The sequence below is a fragment of the Myxine glutinosa genome, chromosome 6 (genome assembly GCF_964187855.1).
Source record: "Myxine glutinosa chromosome 6, kmMyxGlut1.1, whole genome shotgun sequence".
Taxonomy (NCBI): domain Eukaryota; kingdom Metazoa; phylum Chordata; class Myxini; order Myxiniformes; family Myxinidae; genus Myxine; species Myxine glutinosa.
In genome coordinates this window covers 148,745,166-148,763,066 of record NC_136266.1, presented here as the reverse complement: position 1 = coordinate 148,763,066, position 17,901 = coordinate 148,745,166, and the positions used below count along the sequence as shown (strand labels likewise).

At 48.5% G+C, this 17,901-nt stretch overlaps 1 protein-coding gene across 4 annotated transcripts; it reads left to right on the top strand.

Annotated features, from left to right (window-relative positions):
• The first annotated feature begins 564 nt into the window (after positions 1-564).
• Positions 565-12,299, top strand: LOC144892671 (uncharacterized). Of its 4 annotated transcripts, none has more exons than XR_013623886.1 (5): positions 565-7,445; positions 11,009-11,160; positions 11,251-11,403; positions 11,807-11,936; positions 12,094-12,299. XR_013623886.1 is itself a non-coding variant. In XM_078780679.1 (5 exons), exons 2-5 carry the CDS (start codon positions 11,105-11,107, stop codon positions 12,193-12,195), a joined length of 441 nt encoding a protein of 146 aa, XP_078636805.1. In that variant the 5' UTR covers positions 565-8,580; positions 11,009-11,104; the 3' UTR covers positions 12,196-12,299. The 4 variants fall into 4 exon arrangements, 3 of the variants coding, with proteins under 3 accessions (XP_078636805.1, XP_078636803.1, XP_078636804.1); XM_078780679.1 differs by having other exon boundaries at positions 565-8,580; XM_078780677.1 differs by lacking the exon at positions 11,009-11,160 and having other exon boundaries at positions 565-8,580.
• Positions 12,300-17,901: the final 5,602 nt, after the last annotated feature.

Below are 17,901 nucleotides of genomic sequence, written 5' to 3'. Positions count from 1 at the left end.
TTGTGGACGAGGGAACGAGAGGTTAGGACACATATAGAGATGACCAGGGTGGTCTTAGAAGGGGAAATTGCGGGGGTGCACCGGGAGATAGAGGGGGTGAAGCAAAAGCTGGAGGAAGTAGAAGAAGGGATGAGTGAAATTAAGAAGAGACGGAGGGAGACTAAAAAAGAAATAAAGGAGGAGGTGATGGAATATGTGCAAGGTCTGTGTTCACATCGTGATGACGTGCTTGCTGACCAAATAAAAAGTTTGCAGGTGTTGGAGGAGAAGCATGGAGGAAGAAGCGCCAAGGTGAGTGGCAATAATGGCGGGAATGTGTTTGGTGTGAGGGGAGGTTCGACGAGCTTGGGAGTTGGAATAGACCCGGGCGTCCGTGAAAGGCCAATAGCAAGGTGTGCGACCGTTGCGGAGTGTGTGGCGAAAGGTGTTTGTGTGCCGGGGTGTGCGAGTATGGAATGGGTAGCGGGTTGCGAAGAGGCGGCCCAGGCATCGACTCCGACCGGGGTAGTCTTTAGAGGGGTGGGTGACGCACGCGAGCCCCCAGGAGGTAGTGTACTATCGGGGCCCGAACGGTTCAGCCACACGTTAACCTCGCAGGGAGCGGCGCATGGGGTCCGGCAGTCGGGCGGCCATAAGGTTCCGCTCACGCCGTATGACGGCAAGAGCGATTTGAGGGCGTATCTGGCACAATTCGACCACATGTGTCGGGGTAACGGTTGGAATCTGGATGAAGGTGGGGTACACCTCATGGCAGCCCTGTGCGGCACGGCGGCGGAGGTCCTGACTGCTTTACCACCAGATGCTATCACCTTGTCGGACCTCCGTGCAGCCTTAATTAATCATTTTGGCGTGGAACAGCAGAGCGAGCTTGTTAAAGCTCAGCTGGCGGTGCGAAAAAGGAAGCCCCAGGAGACCATCGGGGAGCTAGTTTATGACATTTGCCGCGCAGTGGGGATAGCACATGCGGACATGGCCACGACTCCTCAACAAAGCTTGGCACTGGACCACTTCATCCAGGCCTTTCTGGACCCTGGGCTTCGGCAACAGCTCGCCATATGGCGTCCGCAGACCCTGAGCCAGGCGGCCGACGCTGTGGCCCATTGGGAGGCAGCGAGGCCCCTGGCCCGGGGGAGCGAGCGCCACGCAGTGGCGGTGAGACAGGTAGGGCCCGTGGCTGGTGGCGGGCCCCTGAGAGGGTCCGCCCCTGAAAGGGGCCCGGACCTGGAGGCCATGGTCCGGAGGCTGGTGGACCAGCACCTAGCGGGACCTGGACCATGGCAGGCGGCTCCAGCAGTGGCACACGGTAGACCACGGACAAATGCCCCAATTCGGACTTACAGGGGGGGGGGGGCAACTTGGAAATCCGGAGGCAAGCACCTTACCAGGTGAGGTGCTATAATTGTAACCGGGTGGGTCACAGTGCGTGGGAGTGCCGAGCCCCGCACCGGGACGGACCCCGGCAGCCGCGACCATCAACTCCGCCTCGAACGGGTCGGACTAGCTGACCCCAGACACCCCCCCGCCAGGGCCCGGGAAACTAATAGGTGCCGAGCATGCAGGGCCGTGTTCGGCAGAAGGGGATGGAGAAGAGCCCTCATTGACGCGACAGGTCATCTATTGTGGCCAAATTGGTACAGGTAGCTTGACAATTCGGTGCAAAATTGCCAGCGTGGGGGTAGACGCCGTAGTGGACACAGGAGCTAGCGCCACGATCATCAGCCCTGTGGTCCTTGATTCGAGTGCAGACAGCTGGGATAAAATCCAGCATCTGGAAAATCATAGTTTGCAGCTGGCTACCGGGGTAACGGCCCCATCATAGGGCATGGTTTTTTTAACCCTCAAGTTGGGATCGGTAAGGAGGGAAATAGAAGTTTGGGTGGCGGAGGTGTGCGACCCATGCCTAATCGGGCTGGATCTGTTGACTGCCAGGGGTTGTAAAATCGATTTGTGCCGGGGGAGCCTGTATGTGGGAATATATGAACTGCCATTGGACTGGGTGAGCATGGCCGAAAGGATGGAGCTGGAGGCTTCTGAGGCCGTGACCATTCCCCCAAGGGCCGAGGCCAAAGTGCCGGCCCGATGGCTAGCTCACCCAACTTGGCAGGATTCCTGTGGCCTGGTCGAACCGGTGGCACCGCAGTCCGTCCCGGGTTTAGTCGTGGGCCGCACCCTCGTAAAAACGGACGGGCCGGTGGTGGCCGTCCGAGTAATTAATGTTCGTACAGAACCACACACTATAGGACGGGGCACGAAGATAGCCGGCTGCACCCCAGTTAATGAAGTCGCGGCAGTGAGGGACGAGAACGTCCAGCCGAGCCGATCCCGGAGGGAGTCTCAAGAAAATAGTAGGAATTGGCCCGATCCCATTTGTGAGATGGTAAACAGGAGTAGTGTAGAGTTGGAGGAGACCCAGCGGGAGGCCTTACACAAATTAATTGAAACCCATTTGGACATCTCCTTGTCCTCCGAGGATATTGGACGTATGGGCCTGGTGAAACATCAGATCCACACCGGTGAGGCCCGGCCTATTCGTCAGCCCGCCCGACGGCTCCCTTGGGGCAAGAGGGAGGAAGCTGATGAGCAGGTAGAAAAAATGCTCAATGCAGGTATCATTGAGTCCTCGGGAAGTCCTTGGATGTCACCAGTTGTGTTGGTCAAAAAGAAAGATGGGACCACGCGTTCTGCGTGGACTATCGCCAACTAAACAACGTGACACTCAAAGACTCGTATCCCCTGCCAAGAATTGACGATACCCTCGATGCCTTTGCGGGCTCAAATTGGTTCTCAACCTTGGACCTCAAGAGTGGGTATTGGCAGGTGCAGATGGATATGGCAGGGAAGGAGAAAACGGCATTTTCCACAGGTAAGGGGCTGTATCAGTTCACTGTGATGCCGTTTGGTTTGTGTAACGCCCCCGCCACCTTTGAAAGATTGATGGAGCATGTGCTGGGCGGCATGCCATGGCAGTCATGCCTGGTGTACCTGGATGACGTCCTGGTGCATGCTAAAACATTTCCCCAAGCCATAGCTAATTTGGACCAGGTGTTTGGGTGCCTCAGACAGGCATGGTTAAAGTTGAGCCCGAGTAAGTGCACTTTGTTTGCCAAAGAAGTGGCCTATCTCGGTCACGCATCGGTCGCGAGGGGGTAAAAACAGACCCAGGCAAAATTACAGCGGTAGAGGAGTGGCCCGCACCTCGAAGCATCAAAGAGGTGCGGGTATTTTTGGGACTCTGATCTTACTATCGGCGTTTTGTGGCAAAATTTGCAGAGATGGCCCGGCCCCTTCACCGGCTTACGGAGAAGGGGACGAGGTTTAATTGGACAAGGGAGTGCCAGGAGGCCTTTCCAGCATTGAAGGGGTGTTTGACATCTGCACCCATTCTAGCGTACCCCACCAGTGACGGGACATTTACCCTGGACACGGATGCAAGCCAGGAGGGATTGGGCGCGGTTTTGTCCCAGACACAGGGGGGCGTGGAGAGAGTGATCACGTATTATAGTCGGGCCATGATTAGGCCCGAGCGAAATTATTGCGTCACTCGTAAAGAGTTATTGGCTATGCTGGCTGCCATGAGCCATTTCCACTCGTACTTGTACGGGCGGAAATTTTTGGTTCGAACTGACCATTCCTCCCTGCAATGGCCTCTCCGGTTCAAGGAGCCGGAGGGCCAAATGGCAAGGTGGTTGGAAAAGTTGCAGCAGTACGATTTTAATGTGACCCATAGGGCTGGAAAGGCCCACGGGAATGCCGACGCACTCTCTCGACGTCCTTGTTTGGGGGAAAATTGTAAATTTTGTGCGAGACACGAGGACAGGGACCAATTGGCAGACTCCACCCCTACCCTCGTAGTCCGTGCAACCCGGGTGAGAGGGCCAATCTTGCCACTAACCGCTGATGAGGAATTTGGAACTTTGGCTTGGAGCACGGCCCAGCGGGAGGATTCCGTACTGGGACCGGTGCACGAATGGGTTCAATTAGGGAGAAGACCTAGTGGGGAAGAGGTCACCCCCCTCGGGGCACCAACAAAGGCATATTGGGCTCAGTGGCAAACCCTGGAATTGAAAAATAACATCTTGTACTGCAAGTGGGTAGAGATTCCCTCTGAGAAAACTTCCTGGCTGGTGATAGTCCCAGAGCAATTTAAGAACACCATTTTGCAGCAGGTGCATTGTACCCGCTCCGGCAGCCATTCGGACAGAACAAAGACAACATCTCGGGTCCACCGGAGGTTCTATTGGGTAAATATGGGGCGCGATATACAGGACTGGTGTCGGAGATGCGACACATGTACTGCTAAAAAGGGACCAGCACGGAGGATGAGGGCCCCCCTTCAATTACACCAGGTGGGGGGCCCCCTTGAGCGGGTGGCTATGGATATTCTAGGACCACTACCCGGACCCGCCAAGGTAACAAATACATCCTAGTAGTTATGGACCATTTCACCAAGTGGCCGGAGGCCTATGCCCTCCCCAACCAAGAAGCCGGGGTGGTCGCACAGGCCTTCGTGGAAGGATTTGTGTGTCGGCATGGGATTTCGGAGGAGCTGCACACCAACCAGGGTCGAAATTTTGAGAGCCAATTATTAAAAGATGTGTGCAGGCTCCTGTCATTTAGGAAGACAAGAACAACGCCCTTAAGACGTCAATCTGACGGGATGGTGGAAAGGTTCAATCGAACCCTGGTTCAAGAATTGGCACTATTTACCACCACCCGCCAGGACGACTGGGATGAACATCTCCCGTATTTGTTAATGGCCTACTGAACCAGTCAGCACGGGGCCACCGCATGTAGTCCAGCGCTGCTTATGTACGGGCGGGAGTTGTGGGCTCCCGCCGACCTGCTATGCGGTCCCGTGCCAGAAACCCCTGATAGACCGCCAGGGGAGGGCTATGCACATCACCTGGAGGAAGGCATGGAGAGGGTCCATGCCTTCGCACGCCGCCAGCTTCAGCTGGCAGGTGCCAAGATGAAGCGCAGGTACGACCACCTGAGCCAGGGGAGTCAGTATTCTCCGGGGATGAGGATTTGGTTCTTCAATCCCCGTAGGCGGAAGGGCAGGTGCCCCAAACTCACCTCACCTTGGCAAGGCCCGGGGGTCGTCCTGGCGCAAATTTGTGACATGGTCATTAAGATCAAAATGGGACCACGAGCCCTCCCTCGAATCGTCCATGCTGACCGAGAGAGACCCAACACGTGAGAACAGGCGCCCTCATGGATCGCCTTGGCCTTAGAGGCCGAGACAGGACCCAGTACCTCTAATAACGGGGGCTCATAGTTCAGAGGACTGGGGAGAGTAGTGTTGGGGAATGGTACCCTACGTGGGGGAATGGTAGTGTGACCATTCCTCACACGGCCAGGGCCCATGAGCATTAGATTAGGTGGATGGCAGTGATAGGCACATGGAGGGGCCAGTGATGGTTACCTCCATGGGGCACCGAAGCTAGCCGAGGGAGGGCTAGGATAATGTTAGGGATTTAGAAGACTGTAGAAGACAGAGATTTAAGTAGTGACATTGTACCTATAGTGGGGACGTAGGTAGTTTAGATGGTTGTTAATGATGAAGGGAGTGCACAGTGTAAAGGGATGACGGGGAAGCACAAGTTTTGGGAAAAAGCAGTTAGATAGATGATGCTGTGTGTGTGAGGAATTATGAGTGAGATAAATGGAATTGTGTTTGAGGTGTGCAAGACGAAAGGTGTGTGAGCACAAAAGGTGTGCGAGACAAAAGGTGTGCCAGATATTTGGTGTGCGAAAGTAGTGGTGAGTGGAAATAAATGGTGTGTGAGAATATTTGGTGTGGAATGCTTGGTGTGGAATAAAAGGTGTGGAATGCATGGTGTGAAGGAGTGAATGGGGGGGAGATGGAACACATTCATGGACACCTGGGGTAGGTAGTGTCAAGCCAGGTAGAGGGCTTAGGCAAAATTTGTAAGGATATTGACACCTGTGGTGCAGGTAGTGGAAACGTAGTGCTTTGGAGGGTGCGTGAGTATATGGAATGGCTGGGCGTGTGGTTTAATTGGTGCATATGGTTATTGGGGCACTCCGCCACTGGTAGTTTGTCGGCCAGGTGAGGCCACAGGTAGGTTCTGGGAGCCAGTTAGGGTAGTTGTGAGTTGTTGAGTGGGGCCCGAGGATCCAAAGGAAGGACCCGGGTTGCCCAATGCTAAGATGGGCATCAGGGGGTAAAGAGCCAGGAGGGGCCTTCCCCAGTTTAGGTAGTCGCAGGAGCAGGTAAGAGGTGTGCAGGTAGGTAGACCTGCTAGTGGAGCCACATGACCCAGCCCCGAAATTGTGCAAGGGCACAGAGTGAAAATTTGTGGGAGTGAGACCCAAATTTCAGGGGCACCGCAGAGTGGGCAATGGGAATTCGGTTCTTAGAACCACATAGTTCAAAGATGGCCAATTGGCAGGGTACGACCCCGGGTAGTTAAAAAAAGTAAATGTCAGTAGTGTAGTTAGGATGAGAAATCCCTTCACACCATCCACAGCCATTCACCAAGGAGGACGAAGCTCCACACCAGGACCAAGTGAACTGTTTGAGTGTAAGACGCATCATGATGTAATGAGACATTGTGGTTGTTCCATTCCTTCCTTCCTGGGAGGGATTAGGAGATGAATTTGGTATAGAGGGGGATATGGGAGACAAGACGTAGAGACGAATTTGTAAATACAAGGGAGGGCTAGGGTAGTGTAAAGCCGACGTTGGGGGGTGCGGACGGCTATGGATGAGTCTGCTCTGCTCGCTCTTCCGCGCCCCTCACGCTGCATTACCTTGTGTTGCTGTGTACCTTTGCGCCCTTTCCGCTTTGCTGGTCGTGCTTTGTCTCTCCCCCCCACCCCAGGACCATTTTGGAGGTGGAACTGTGCAGCACCATCGACCTGTGCAGCACCCCTGCTGCACTTTGCTACATCTGTGCAGCCGAACTGTGCGGCACTTTGCTGCCGTATCCTTTTGTTATAACTTTGCTGCACCTGTGCAGCACTTTGCTGCCACAAACGCTTTGCTGCACCACACACATTATAGACCACAAGTTTTGTGGCCTTACACCTCTGCTGTGCAGCACCTTGCTGCAGCATCACCTTGCATCTTTGGACCACTTGTTTTGAGTGGCATGAATGTCATGCAGTCGGACCACATAGGGTTGGCCCTGCCTGGCAGAGAAATAAAATGAAACATTTTTTGTGCATTTTTATTATGGTGTGCTCGGGACGAGAATATTTGTAAGGTAGATAGCCCTGAAGATCAGGAATGGCCTGTATGCTGGTCTGGGGGCTATCTGTTTTGATAGGCACACAGAAGAAGCAAGAAACAAGATGCAAGAAGCAAGCAGCAAATGTGATGATTTTGAGTGTGTTTTTGTGATTTTGCTGTGTTTTCTCTCCCCTCCTATCTTCTTTCCAAAAAGGACAGGTCCTGGGTCATAGAGTTGTAAATAAGAGTAAGTTTTTTTGTGCTTGTAAATATAAAATGCTGCCCACCGGCTATGTGTTTAGTTTGACAAATTCCGGATTCGGTTAATTGTGGGTGTGATTCTGTTAGATTTGCTACTCAACGCAATAGGAGGGACATATTTAGTGTTTTAAAACTGTCACACCCACGGGTTAGAGGAAATGTTAGAGGGAACCACATCTATATGTCACATGTAAAAGCAAAGTTAATTTTCCAGATCATTCTCAAAACCGGTCGTTCCATTTTTGTTGGGTTCGACTCGGGGACGGGTCTGACGAGGGAGAGGGGTAGTGTTGTGGTTTTGAGTTTGAACAATAAAGCTTAATTTCCCCCTCATAGTTTAGTCACATAACAACACGTAGCCTCGCGAGAGTTCAGTTATTTCTTCGTCTGTGCAAGCATAGTCCTTTTCCTGTGTTAGATTTGCGTTGAGTAGAATAATGAGAGTTAGGTCCTTCATTGCCTTATGCCGCCTTTATTGCCTTATGCCGCCTTACGCCTCCTTATGCCGCCTTTGGCTTTTTGACGCAAATTAACACGAGGCAGGCCTGGAAAATCGAGGCAAGACCGAAGGAGGGCGGAGGAGAAGCTGACGGTAAGCGCGAGCTGCCAATCAGGGCTTGAAGGGAGTGGCTGCGGCACTGCGTCACAGGGCGTGGTTGGAACATTCGAGAGGGCTAAGGGGGTTGGCCATATAACCCGTTGCGCGAAGCCCCCACCGCAGTTCTGTAGAGGGAGGCGCTTGAACAAGTTCGAAGTTCAATGAGTGTTGAGCAAGTTACGAGTTCTGAGAGAAGACGCGCATGAACCAAGCTATAAGCGCTCTTACCAATTAAACGCTCGGTTGAGATTGAGGCAGAGCCTCTATTGGGTTACGCGAGTGATAGCGCGCTGGTAATTAAACGCGCTGTGGAAAACTGCCAAGCCTGGCTAAAGACGCGTACATTTCCCTCCCGCCTGCCTGCTGTGCCCTTTGTTCGAGAGATGCGCTGCAAGGAATCCTCCCACCGCCTGCTTGCCTTCATCGCGGGACGTGCTGTGACTGGGGAGAGCCACGCCGGGCGGGGCCTTTCCTGGACGACCAAGGCAGCGCGTGAACATCATCCTACCTTCATTTCCCTCTTGTGAGTGTGATTGGGCCCATGTCTGGTGTTAACATAAGACTGATTAAGACTGCTCTCTGTCTCCGTACTTCTACCAAATCATTGTACATTGTGTAAATAATAAGTAAATCATGTTCTTCCTTTATTCGACCATCTCGTCCCTTCCATCATTGACTAAGCGTGGTACGAATAGAACCGCTCGAATCGGGTTCCAATACCAAAGGTAACTGCATGGACCACGTCGTATGCAATCCGCTCTGTGTACTCAAATTACGCGTGGCTCGTGTGAGGTTTGATTCCCCCCTTCCGCGGCAGCACAGGTATTTAGGTATGTGCGAGAATTGTCCCGAACCCCTACCTTGCATTTGCCCGGGAGGGGCGATTCAAGTCTCACGGTTGCACCGACCCAAGAAGAACAAGGGGCTTCATCACCCCCTTGGTAAGGGTAGGAAGGGCAGCGAAAACTATAACAATATATTGTTGCGGATCTCAACGTTGGCCTTTCCCCTTACCACGGGGGGATTAGTCCCCTTGTCTTTTACTAGCCGACGGGATCCAGGGCTATGACGTCACTTCCGGTCAGCGTTGGGTAGGGTCACAGGACTAATCGCTAATACCTAAGTACCAACGCCGCCCAGGAAGCAAGGAAATAAACCCCGCCCGATTCACGGTTATAGATGGAAATGCCGAGCGATAGCGAACCGTGACCCGGGCCAATAACAAGGACTAAACCCGATCTGAGCGGTTCCGAATCGTGCCACACTTACCCAATGGAGGAAAACACTGATGCGGTCGAATCAGGAAAGACAGGAAGAACAGATTGGTTTATTTACAATTTGTACAGGAAGGAGAAGAAGAACACAGTTCAGCTCAATACAGTCTTAACTTATCCCAGGACACGGGCCCGTTTCACTCTCAGACACACTCACACGGGGATGTCGATGGTCGGGTTGATGGTCCGGGGATGATGGCGTCCAGGCAGTCCACTCCAGTCCCCGACTCGTACCGCAAAGCAGATGGTCAGGGCGGCAGAAGCTCCCCGCGGGTCGTTGACGCGGATCGGACAATTACGGGGATAAATGCGGGGTGAAAGGGAGGCTGGCTGGGCAGTTACTTCGCGGCTCAGCCGCGTATGTAATAAATGAACCGGCGCTATATGCACTCCCAATATAGTTCACTGGCAAAGCGCCGCTCCCGCAGGAGTCCTCTCACAGAGCGCGATCCCTTGCAGTTCTCTTCAGCACGCCCTTTCCCAACAAGTCCTTTATCATGCGCAAGCCCAAACATGCGAGTCCTTATACATGCGCGAATCGTGCCAGTCCTCTTTCCAACCAGTCCTCTTTCCTGCGCGCTGTTGCGTCAGTCCTTTCGAGGGCTTTGGGCATGCGTTTATAAAGCCTTTTCAGCACTTGCTGGATGCGCCTTTAGCACGCCCTCTTAAGCCATGCCCACCGAGCCCTGGTTGGTTGTTGGCTCTTACCACCCCCACCTTCTGAAGTGCTGCTTGATGCGGCCACACCTCAGTAGATGATAAATGTTGTTCCTGGGACACCCCCAAATCTCCATTCACTTACATGTAAATTTTCCTCTCACCCTCACTTTCCCTCATTTCCCCTTAACACCTCTATTTATGCCACCCTGATCTTTACGAACCTTTTGGCCTTTTGACATACTAGCTATAGCAAAAGATAACCAACTCTTATCCTCAATGTTGTTCATTAGACCACTCAAACAATGATCCTACGAATATTTGCTCCCTCTCACCCCCATTACTGCTACCCCTTATGAACCTCCTAACATTTACCCTTATGAACCTATGATCCTTCTACCCTTATGAACCTATGATCCTTCTAGCCTTATGAACCTATGATCCTTCTACCCTTATGAACCTCCTAACATTTACCCTTATGAACCTATGATCCTTCTACCCTTATGAACCTATGATCCTTCTACCCTTATGGACCTATGATCCTCCTACCCTTATGAACCTATGATCCTTCTAGCCTTATGACCCTATGATCCTTCTAGCCTTATGAACCTATGATTCTTCTGGCTCTTATACTATTGACACTGAGCACAGGTCCTTATACATATCATCTGGCAGATCATCTAGTGGACCACTCAAACATCGATCCTACAAATATTTGTTTATGCGTGGGAAATAATTTAATTCTCCTCCAATTCTCTTCACCATCTCATCCAACTCACCGGTATTTAAAGTAATTCTCTTATTTGTTTTGTGAACTTTTTTACCAGTTGCCTTTTGAATAAGACTTATTTGAGATTTTTCACATTCATTTTGTTTTCCATTTATATACCAAGGCTACCATACTCGAACCTTTTCTAATTAATAGCTCACTTTTGAGAAATGACATGTTGTTTCACTTGGATAACTTCCCAGGAGTTCTCATCGTCTTGTTTCCTGTTTTTCACACACACACGCCCTCAGTTTCCCAAATGTTGACAGGCGGATAACTTCCCTGAAATACATTTTGTTCATTATTTAAGCCGTGTTGCCGTGCCGTTTTAAACATTGCGAACGAAGATGAGCTTGTCTTATTCCAGTCTTTCCTCTGATGAAGAATACTCACCAGGACATTGGTAAGTTTTGTTTGGTGTTAAACACTGTTAATGAGAGCTTTGTATGTGATTCATTATATGACTCATGATATATTTTCCTCTTCATTACAGCAATGCGAATGACTTTCATGAGGTCCTGGCAGAATTTCAAGTTGTTCAAGAGTTTCACCACGAACTGAATACGGGTTTGAACAACCTGCCTCGGAGATGGAGGTCTCTGAATGAATTCAATGTTTCACCGTTCTTAGAAGATTCATGTGGAAGGTATGATACAAAATAAAAAACGAGATGTGTGTGCGTGTGTGTATGTGTGTGTGTGTGTGTGTGTGTGTGTGTATGTATGTGTGTGTATGTATGTGTGTGTGTGTGTGTGTGTGTGTGTGTATGTATGTGTGTGTATGTGTGTGCGTGTGTGTGTGTGTATGTATATGTGTGTGTGTGTGTGTGTGTGTGTGTGTGTGTGTGTGTCTGTGAATAAAAGAGAGAGATCGAATTGTGAGGAACAGAAATGAAAAAAGGAGATGTGTGTGTGTGTGTGTGTGTGTGTGTGTGTGTGTGTGTGTGTGTGTATGTGTGTGTGTGTGTGTGTGTGTGTGTGTGTGTGTGTGTGTGTGATGTTTTGTCTGGCTTACTTCAGCGCAGTAATTTCTCTTTATTTTGTTTGCAGTATTAACCTCGAAGACCACAACTTTGATTGGGATTATTTCGAGATCCCAAAGAGTGGTTTTTTACTCCCAACCTGTGATACCCTCAATTTTCAACTCAACGATCTTGACAAAAAGCTTGATCTTTTAGAGGTATGTGTGCATAATGCTCATTATTTAAAATCGTTGATGTAATCGCAATGCTCATATCTCAATTCACAATGCTCATATCAATTCATAATCATAATGCTCATATCCTTCATATCCTTCATATCCTCTCCTTGCTTCACCCCCCTCTTGTATTTAACAGAAAGAGATTCAAAATCTGAAGACATCTGCTGTATTTGAATTGTGCTGGGAAGAAGCTGATGGCTTGTGCTGGGAAGAAGCTGAATATATACATCCTCAATAATGTACCTCAATAAAAATGTTTTAATAATATAAGGATTTTTATGTTTTCACTATTATTTAATTATATTTGTTTTGACTACAATTATTTAATTCTTAATTACAAAAAGAGAATAGAGGAAAAAAAGAAAGGGAAGTGTGCCCCTGCCAAAGACCCTCCACCCCCCTCATCCCGCCCCTCCCCTCCCTTTGTGTGTGTGGGGAAGGTGGGGGTGGGATGAGGGGGGTGGAGGGTCAAGGGTGGGGGCACACAGAGGGGTGGGGGATGATGGGTGTGGTCTGTGTGGGCGTGGTCTGTGTGGGTGTGGTCTGTGTAGGCGGGGTCGGTGTGGGCGGGGTCTGTGTGGGCAGGGTCTGTGTGGGCGTGGCTTATGATTTTTTATTTTATTTTTTATTTTATTATTACTAGTAATTAAATTAAATAATCTGGGTGGGGTGGATAAAAGTATGGATGGTTGTTGTTTAATGGCTTATCATCTTTGTTTTTTGTAATTCTTGTGAGTAAAATGAACCCAAGATTTCTTCCCCATTCATATCATATAATTTGTAGGTCCAAGGGAATGTATCCATTACATCAACGATTTTAAATAATTCATTAGTCCATTTTTTTGTATAACCTTTCTCAAAATGACTTTTCCATCTGTATATTCTTACAATATCACCAACTTTGAACTTCGGTTTTATCAAATTAATCTCCTTTTCATATTCTAATTTTGTAAATGATTCTGACGGTTTTGATTTTGTTGATGAATGAACGGTATTATTGTAATTATCTACAATATAGGTTCTCAAAGTGGTCCCTACCACCCCCCAGTGGGCACTGGGAACTTTCAGGGGGGTGCTCGAGAGTCCACGGGCAGTAGGGGGGGGCTGGCAATGATTTGGGGGGCACTGGCGATTTAGAGGAGCAGCGGCGATTTGGAGCGCTCATTGGGCTTCCTGCAGTCTGAACAGGTTACCTGGCGCCATTCGGCAAATTGGCCATCCAATCAACGACCACATTCTTTCCCCCTTCGCATGGTTTTTATGATCACATTCGCTGATGTCGTGTAGGTATTTTCTTGTCCATGCATGCTCATGCAACCAACATGATAGTGTATGACACCAGCGAAATACTATTGGCCGCACAACACTAATTTTTGTCACGTGGTGCCATTTCAACCAATCGGCTTGCAAGAATCTTTTCATGCGGGATATAATACACTCTATTCGTGCTGGACTATTCAACGTGCCTGGTTCAACTTTACAGCCTGGCCTTGCCAGCACAGACATTGGGCAAGGTATGAACAGTCAGTGTTAGCGCTGGTGTTAGTCTTTCGATATTTTGGCGTGTTAATTTCGTTATTCAAAAAAGCTTCATGTCCGGTTAATTTCCTCCTACATCTCTCCCAATTGTCCCACTTCTTCCCGGGGGTCCTGGATTGCCTCCAACCCTTCCTCCTCTTCTACCCCCACCGGCATCCGATCGCCTTGGCTATCCATGGCACGATTCAAATTTGGGTGTAAATAAAATTTCGGCCGCTCGTAATTTTGACCAAATTTTGTCCAACAGATAAGAAAATTTGGTTCAGGTCCCAAATCTCACCCCCAGACACCAATTGTTGCAGCCAATATGCACAATTGGTATCCAAAATTTGGTCGAAATTTGTTTAGTCCCAGGTTCCAAATCCCACTCCTGACTACCAATTGTTACGGATCTCCGATGTCGGCTCTCCCCTTATCAAGAGGGGGTTAATCCCATTGTCCTTTTATCTGGCCGACGCAACCCTGGATGTTATAACGTCCTTCCCGGCGCGGCGTTAGGTAGGGTTTTTAGGCAGAGGGATTCGCTACTACCTAAGTACTAACGCCACCGGAAACGAGGGAATAACTCCCGCCCGAATCACGGATATTGATGGAAACGCCGAGCGGATAGCGATCCGCGATCCGAGCTGTTAACAAGTGACTAGACTTGATTCTAAGCGGTTGCGATCGTGCCACGTTTACCCAATGGAGAAAAGACGAGGACGATCGGATTGAGGAGAAACCAGAAAGAACAAGGCAATTTATTACACTTTGTACAAAGAAGAGGAGGAAACGAAAGAATGTACAAGAAAGAAAGAGGAAGGAAAAGTACACAGGGCAGCCTTAGACAGTCTTATTCTACACCCCAGACAAACGGGCCCGTCTCACACACAGACACTCACACGGGGATTGCAGATGAACAGATTGATGGTCACCAGCACATCCAGGGATGGCCTCCGTGCAGCTCTCTCTCTCCGGTCTCCAGCTCGTACCATGAAGATGGATTCCAATAGCAGAGAGGAGTTCGTATGGTGCCGTTGGGACGCACTGGGCTACTTGCGGGGCGAACGGTAGGGGAGGACTCTGGCGGTTAATCACTCACAGGCTATTATCACGTTTTATCCACGTGGCTGGAATATTCGCTATCGGCTGGCTTGGCTGTAGCCGCGTACGTAATAAACGAATACAGTTCCAAGCCTCGAAACGCCAATACAATCAATGGCTCTCAATGCACTCGCCGTTCAAGTCCTCTTGCCAAAGTGCGATTCCTTGCAGTCCTGTTTAACGAGCGCTGCTGCATAAGTCCTTCTGTGCACAGTCCTCACGAGGGCTTTGCGTGCGCGCTTTTATAATCAAGCCAGCGAACGCTCTCGAAGCCCAAAAGCCACGCCTGTCAGGCGATGTCACTCCAGCCCTGGTTGGCTGGTTTTGGCTTACCAGCTCCGCCCTGACGGCTGGTTGACGTGGCCGCACCTCCATTCTGGCGCTCCACCCTCTTCTCGGGCTTTACCTCGTGGGTTTCTGGGCTGGTTTGGGCAGAAGCCCAGCGAGGTTGCAAATGCCACTGGCCCTAAAGGGCGAGGGCGATGGCTAGCACTTAATGGCGTCACTTGGAGGGGAGGCTGCCAAAATGGACAAAAGGGGCCTACTCTTATTTGATTGACACAACGCAGATTCAACTATTGGGAATGGCCTTATCTACACACATATTATGAAATAACTGAAGTCCAAAGGTGACCTACGTGTTGCTTGTGGCCTATCTATGGGGTGCTACCTTTAACCTTTAATGATGTTATATTTACAAGTGTGGGTTCTCAAAACTGTATATATATATATATATATATATATATATATATATATATATATATATATATATATATATATATATATATATATATATATATATAAGTAGTGTATATATGTTGCTTCTGGGACACTCTCATTTTCCCATTGACTTACATGTTAATTTTTCCCCTCCCTCATTGCCCCTAAACACCTCTATTTCTCTCACCCTGTTTTTTACGAACCTTCTAACCTTTTGACATGTTATCCTTATTCATTAGACCACTTAAACAATGGTCCTTCTGTGTGAACCTGTGATCCTTCTGACCTTATGGACCTTTTAACCTTTTACTCTTAATATCATCTGGTGAATCATCTTTGGCCCACTCAAACAACGACCCTACAAATATTTGTTTATGTGTGGGAAATAATTTAATTCTCCTACAACTCTCCTCACCGTCTAATACATTAACAAAAAATATGTTTGAGTTTGGTTCTTTCTCAAGATATTTTAACTGAGCTAAGATAAAATGGTAAACCTCCCTCAATGTTCTTGTTTGAGCACCTCCAGTGCCACACACTTTTTGGTAGGCTCTGCCCACTTTTTGTTAAGCTCCGTCCACTTTTTGGTAAGCCACGCCCAGTTTTTGCTAAGCCACGCCCACTTTTACTAAGCCCCGCCCACTTTTTGTGAAGCTCCGCCCACTTTTTACTAAGCCCCGCCCACTTTTGCTAAGCCCCACCCACTTTATAAACTCTTTAGCATTGTATCATTTCCAGGTAATACATTACATCATTTTCAGGGAATTCCCATCACATCATTTCCAGTTAAGACACACCCAGGGAATTTCCACAGGAAATGACACACCCAGTCCTTATAAAAGGCACCGACCACACAGGCTTTTTCAAACACGCTTTCTGCTTCACTTGAGAATGGACTACTATGCCGAAATGGAATGGGATAACTTTGCTATTCCTTGGAGTCCTACTACCTGTGTAGAACTCAACCTTCAGATTGATGAACTGGACTCGAACCTCTTATCAATGGAGGTAAGTTTGTTTATTTATTTATTTATTTATTTATTTAATTAATTATTAATTTAATTATTTATTTTAATTTTTTTTTTTTAGATGAGACTCGTGTAAGAGTTAACAAAGTTTATTTTAATATTCATAGAGCTTGATTTATACAAATAAAAATATTGTATTAAATTAATACATTGTTATTTTCTTTCACAGGAAATTGTATCTGAGATACGAAATGAAAATTCTGCTTTTAACACAACTTGGGATGAAGTAATTTTTTTGTTTGAAGACATTTTGAACAACCAAGACCCCCAGAACGAGTTCTACCTTGATGACCCAGCCAAAGAGTTATACCTTGGAGATCCACAAAATCCTGAAAAAGAGTTTTACCATGATGATACTTGTTGTGAGTTATCAAAACAAAACCCACTGAACAAGTTCTACCTTGATGAGCCAGAATACAAGTCATACATTGGAGACCCACAAATTTCTGAAAATTGGGAAAGGGGAGTTCTCCCTGATGGTCCGCAGTTATACTATGTGAGACACATCATAGAAACCCTAAAAAATTGGGCAAGGAGAGTTCTCCCTGATGGTCCGCAGTTATACTATGTGAGACACATCATAGAAACCCTAAAAAATTGGGCAAGGAGAGTTCTCCCTGATGGTCCGCAGTTATACTATGTGAGACACATCATAGAAACCCTAAAAAATTGGGCAAGGAGAGTTCTCCCTGATGGTCCGCAGTTATACTATGTGAGACACATCATAGAAACCCTAAAAAATTGGGAAAGGGAAGTTTTCCCTGATGGTCCGCAGTTATACTATGTGAGACTTATCACGGAAACCCCCAATATTTCTGAAAATTGTGGTTCTACCTTGGGGACTTGGAAAGATGGTTATATTTTTGGAGACTTGGAATGGGGGTTTTGTTTTGATGACTCGGAATGTGATACCTATCTTGGAGGCTCAACAGGAATGTGGTTATACCTTGGGAACTTGGAAAGTTGGTTTTATTTTGGAGACTCTACCTGTGGGGTTCCTCTTGGAGACTCTTTGGATTCTAAAGCAATGAACAATGTTCTTTATTTAATGACGCTTGATTTAAGCAATATCAAGAAAGTTCGAGGAAGAAAATGCTGGAAAATTCTTTCTTCCCATTTCTACTTCTTCAAACTTGAAAGCCTTGAAAGACAGAATTGGAGGAAGAGGAAAAAAGAAAAAAAGAAATACGTATTTAAAAAAAGAAGAAAAGAAAGATTATGTTAGGGTTTGGGTGGGATTTTGAATGTGAGGGTTAGGGATGGGGTTGGGGTTGGGTTAGGGATGGGGTTGGGTTAGGGATGGGGTTGGGTTAGGGTTGGGATTTTGAATGTGAGGGTTAGGGTTGGGTTAGGGATGGGGTTGGGTTAGGGTTGGGATTTTGAATGTGAGGGTTGGGGTTGGGTTAGGGATGGGATTGGGTTAGGGTTGGGATTTTGAATGTGAGGGTTAGGGATGGGTTGGGGTTGGATTAGGGATGGGGTTGGGTTAGGGTTGGGATTTTGAATGTGAGGGTTAGGGATGGGGTTGGGTTAGGGATGGGGTTGGGTTAGGGATGGGGTTGGGTTAGGGATGG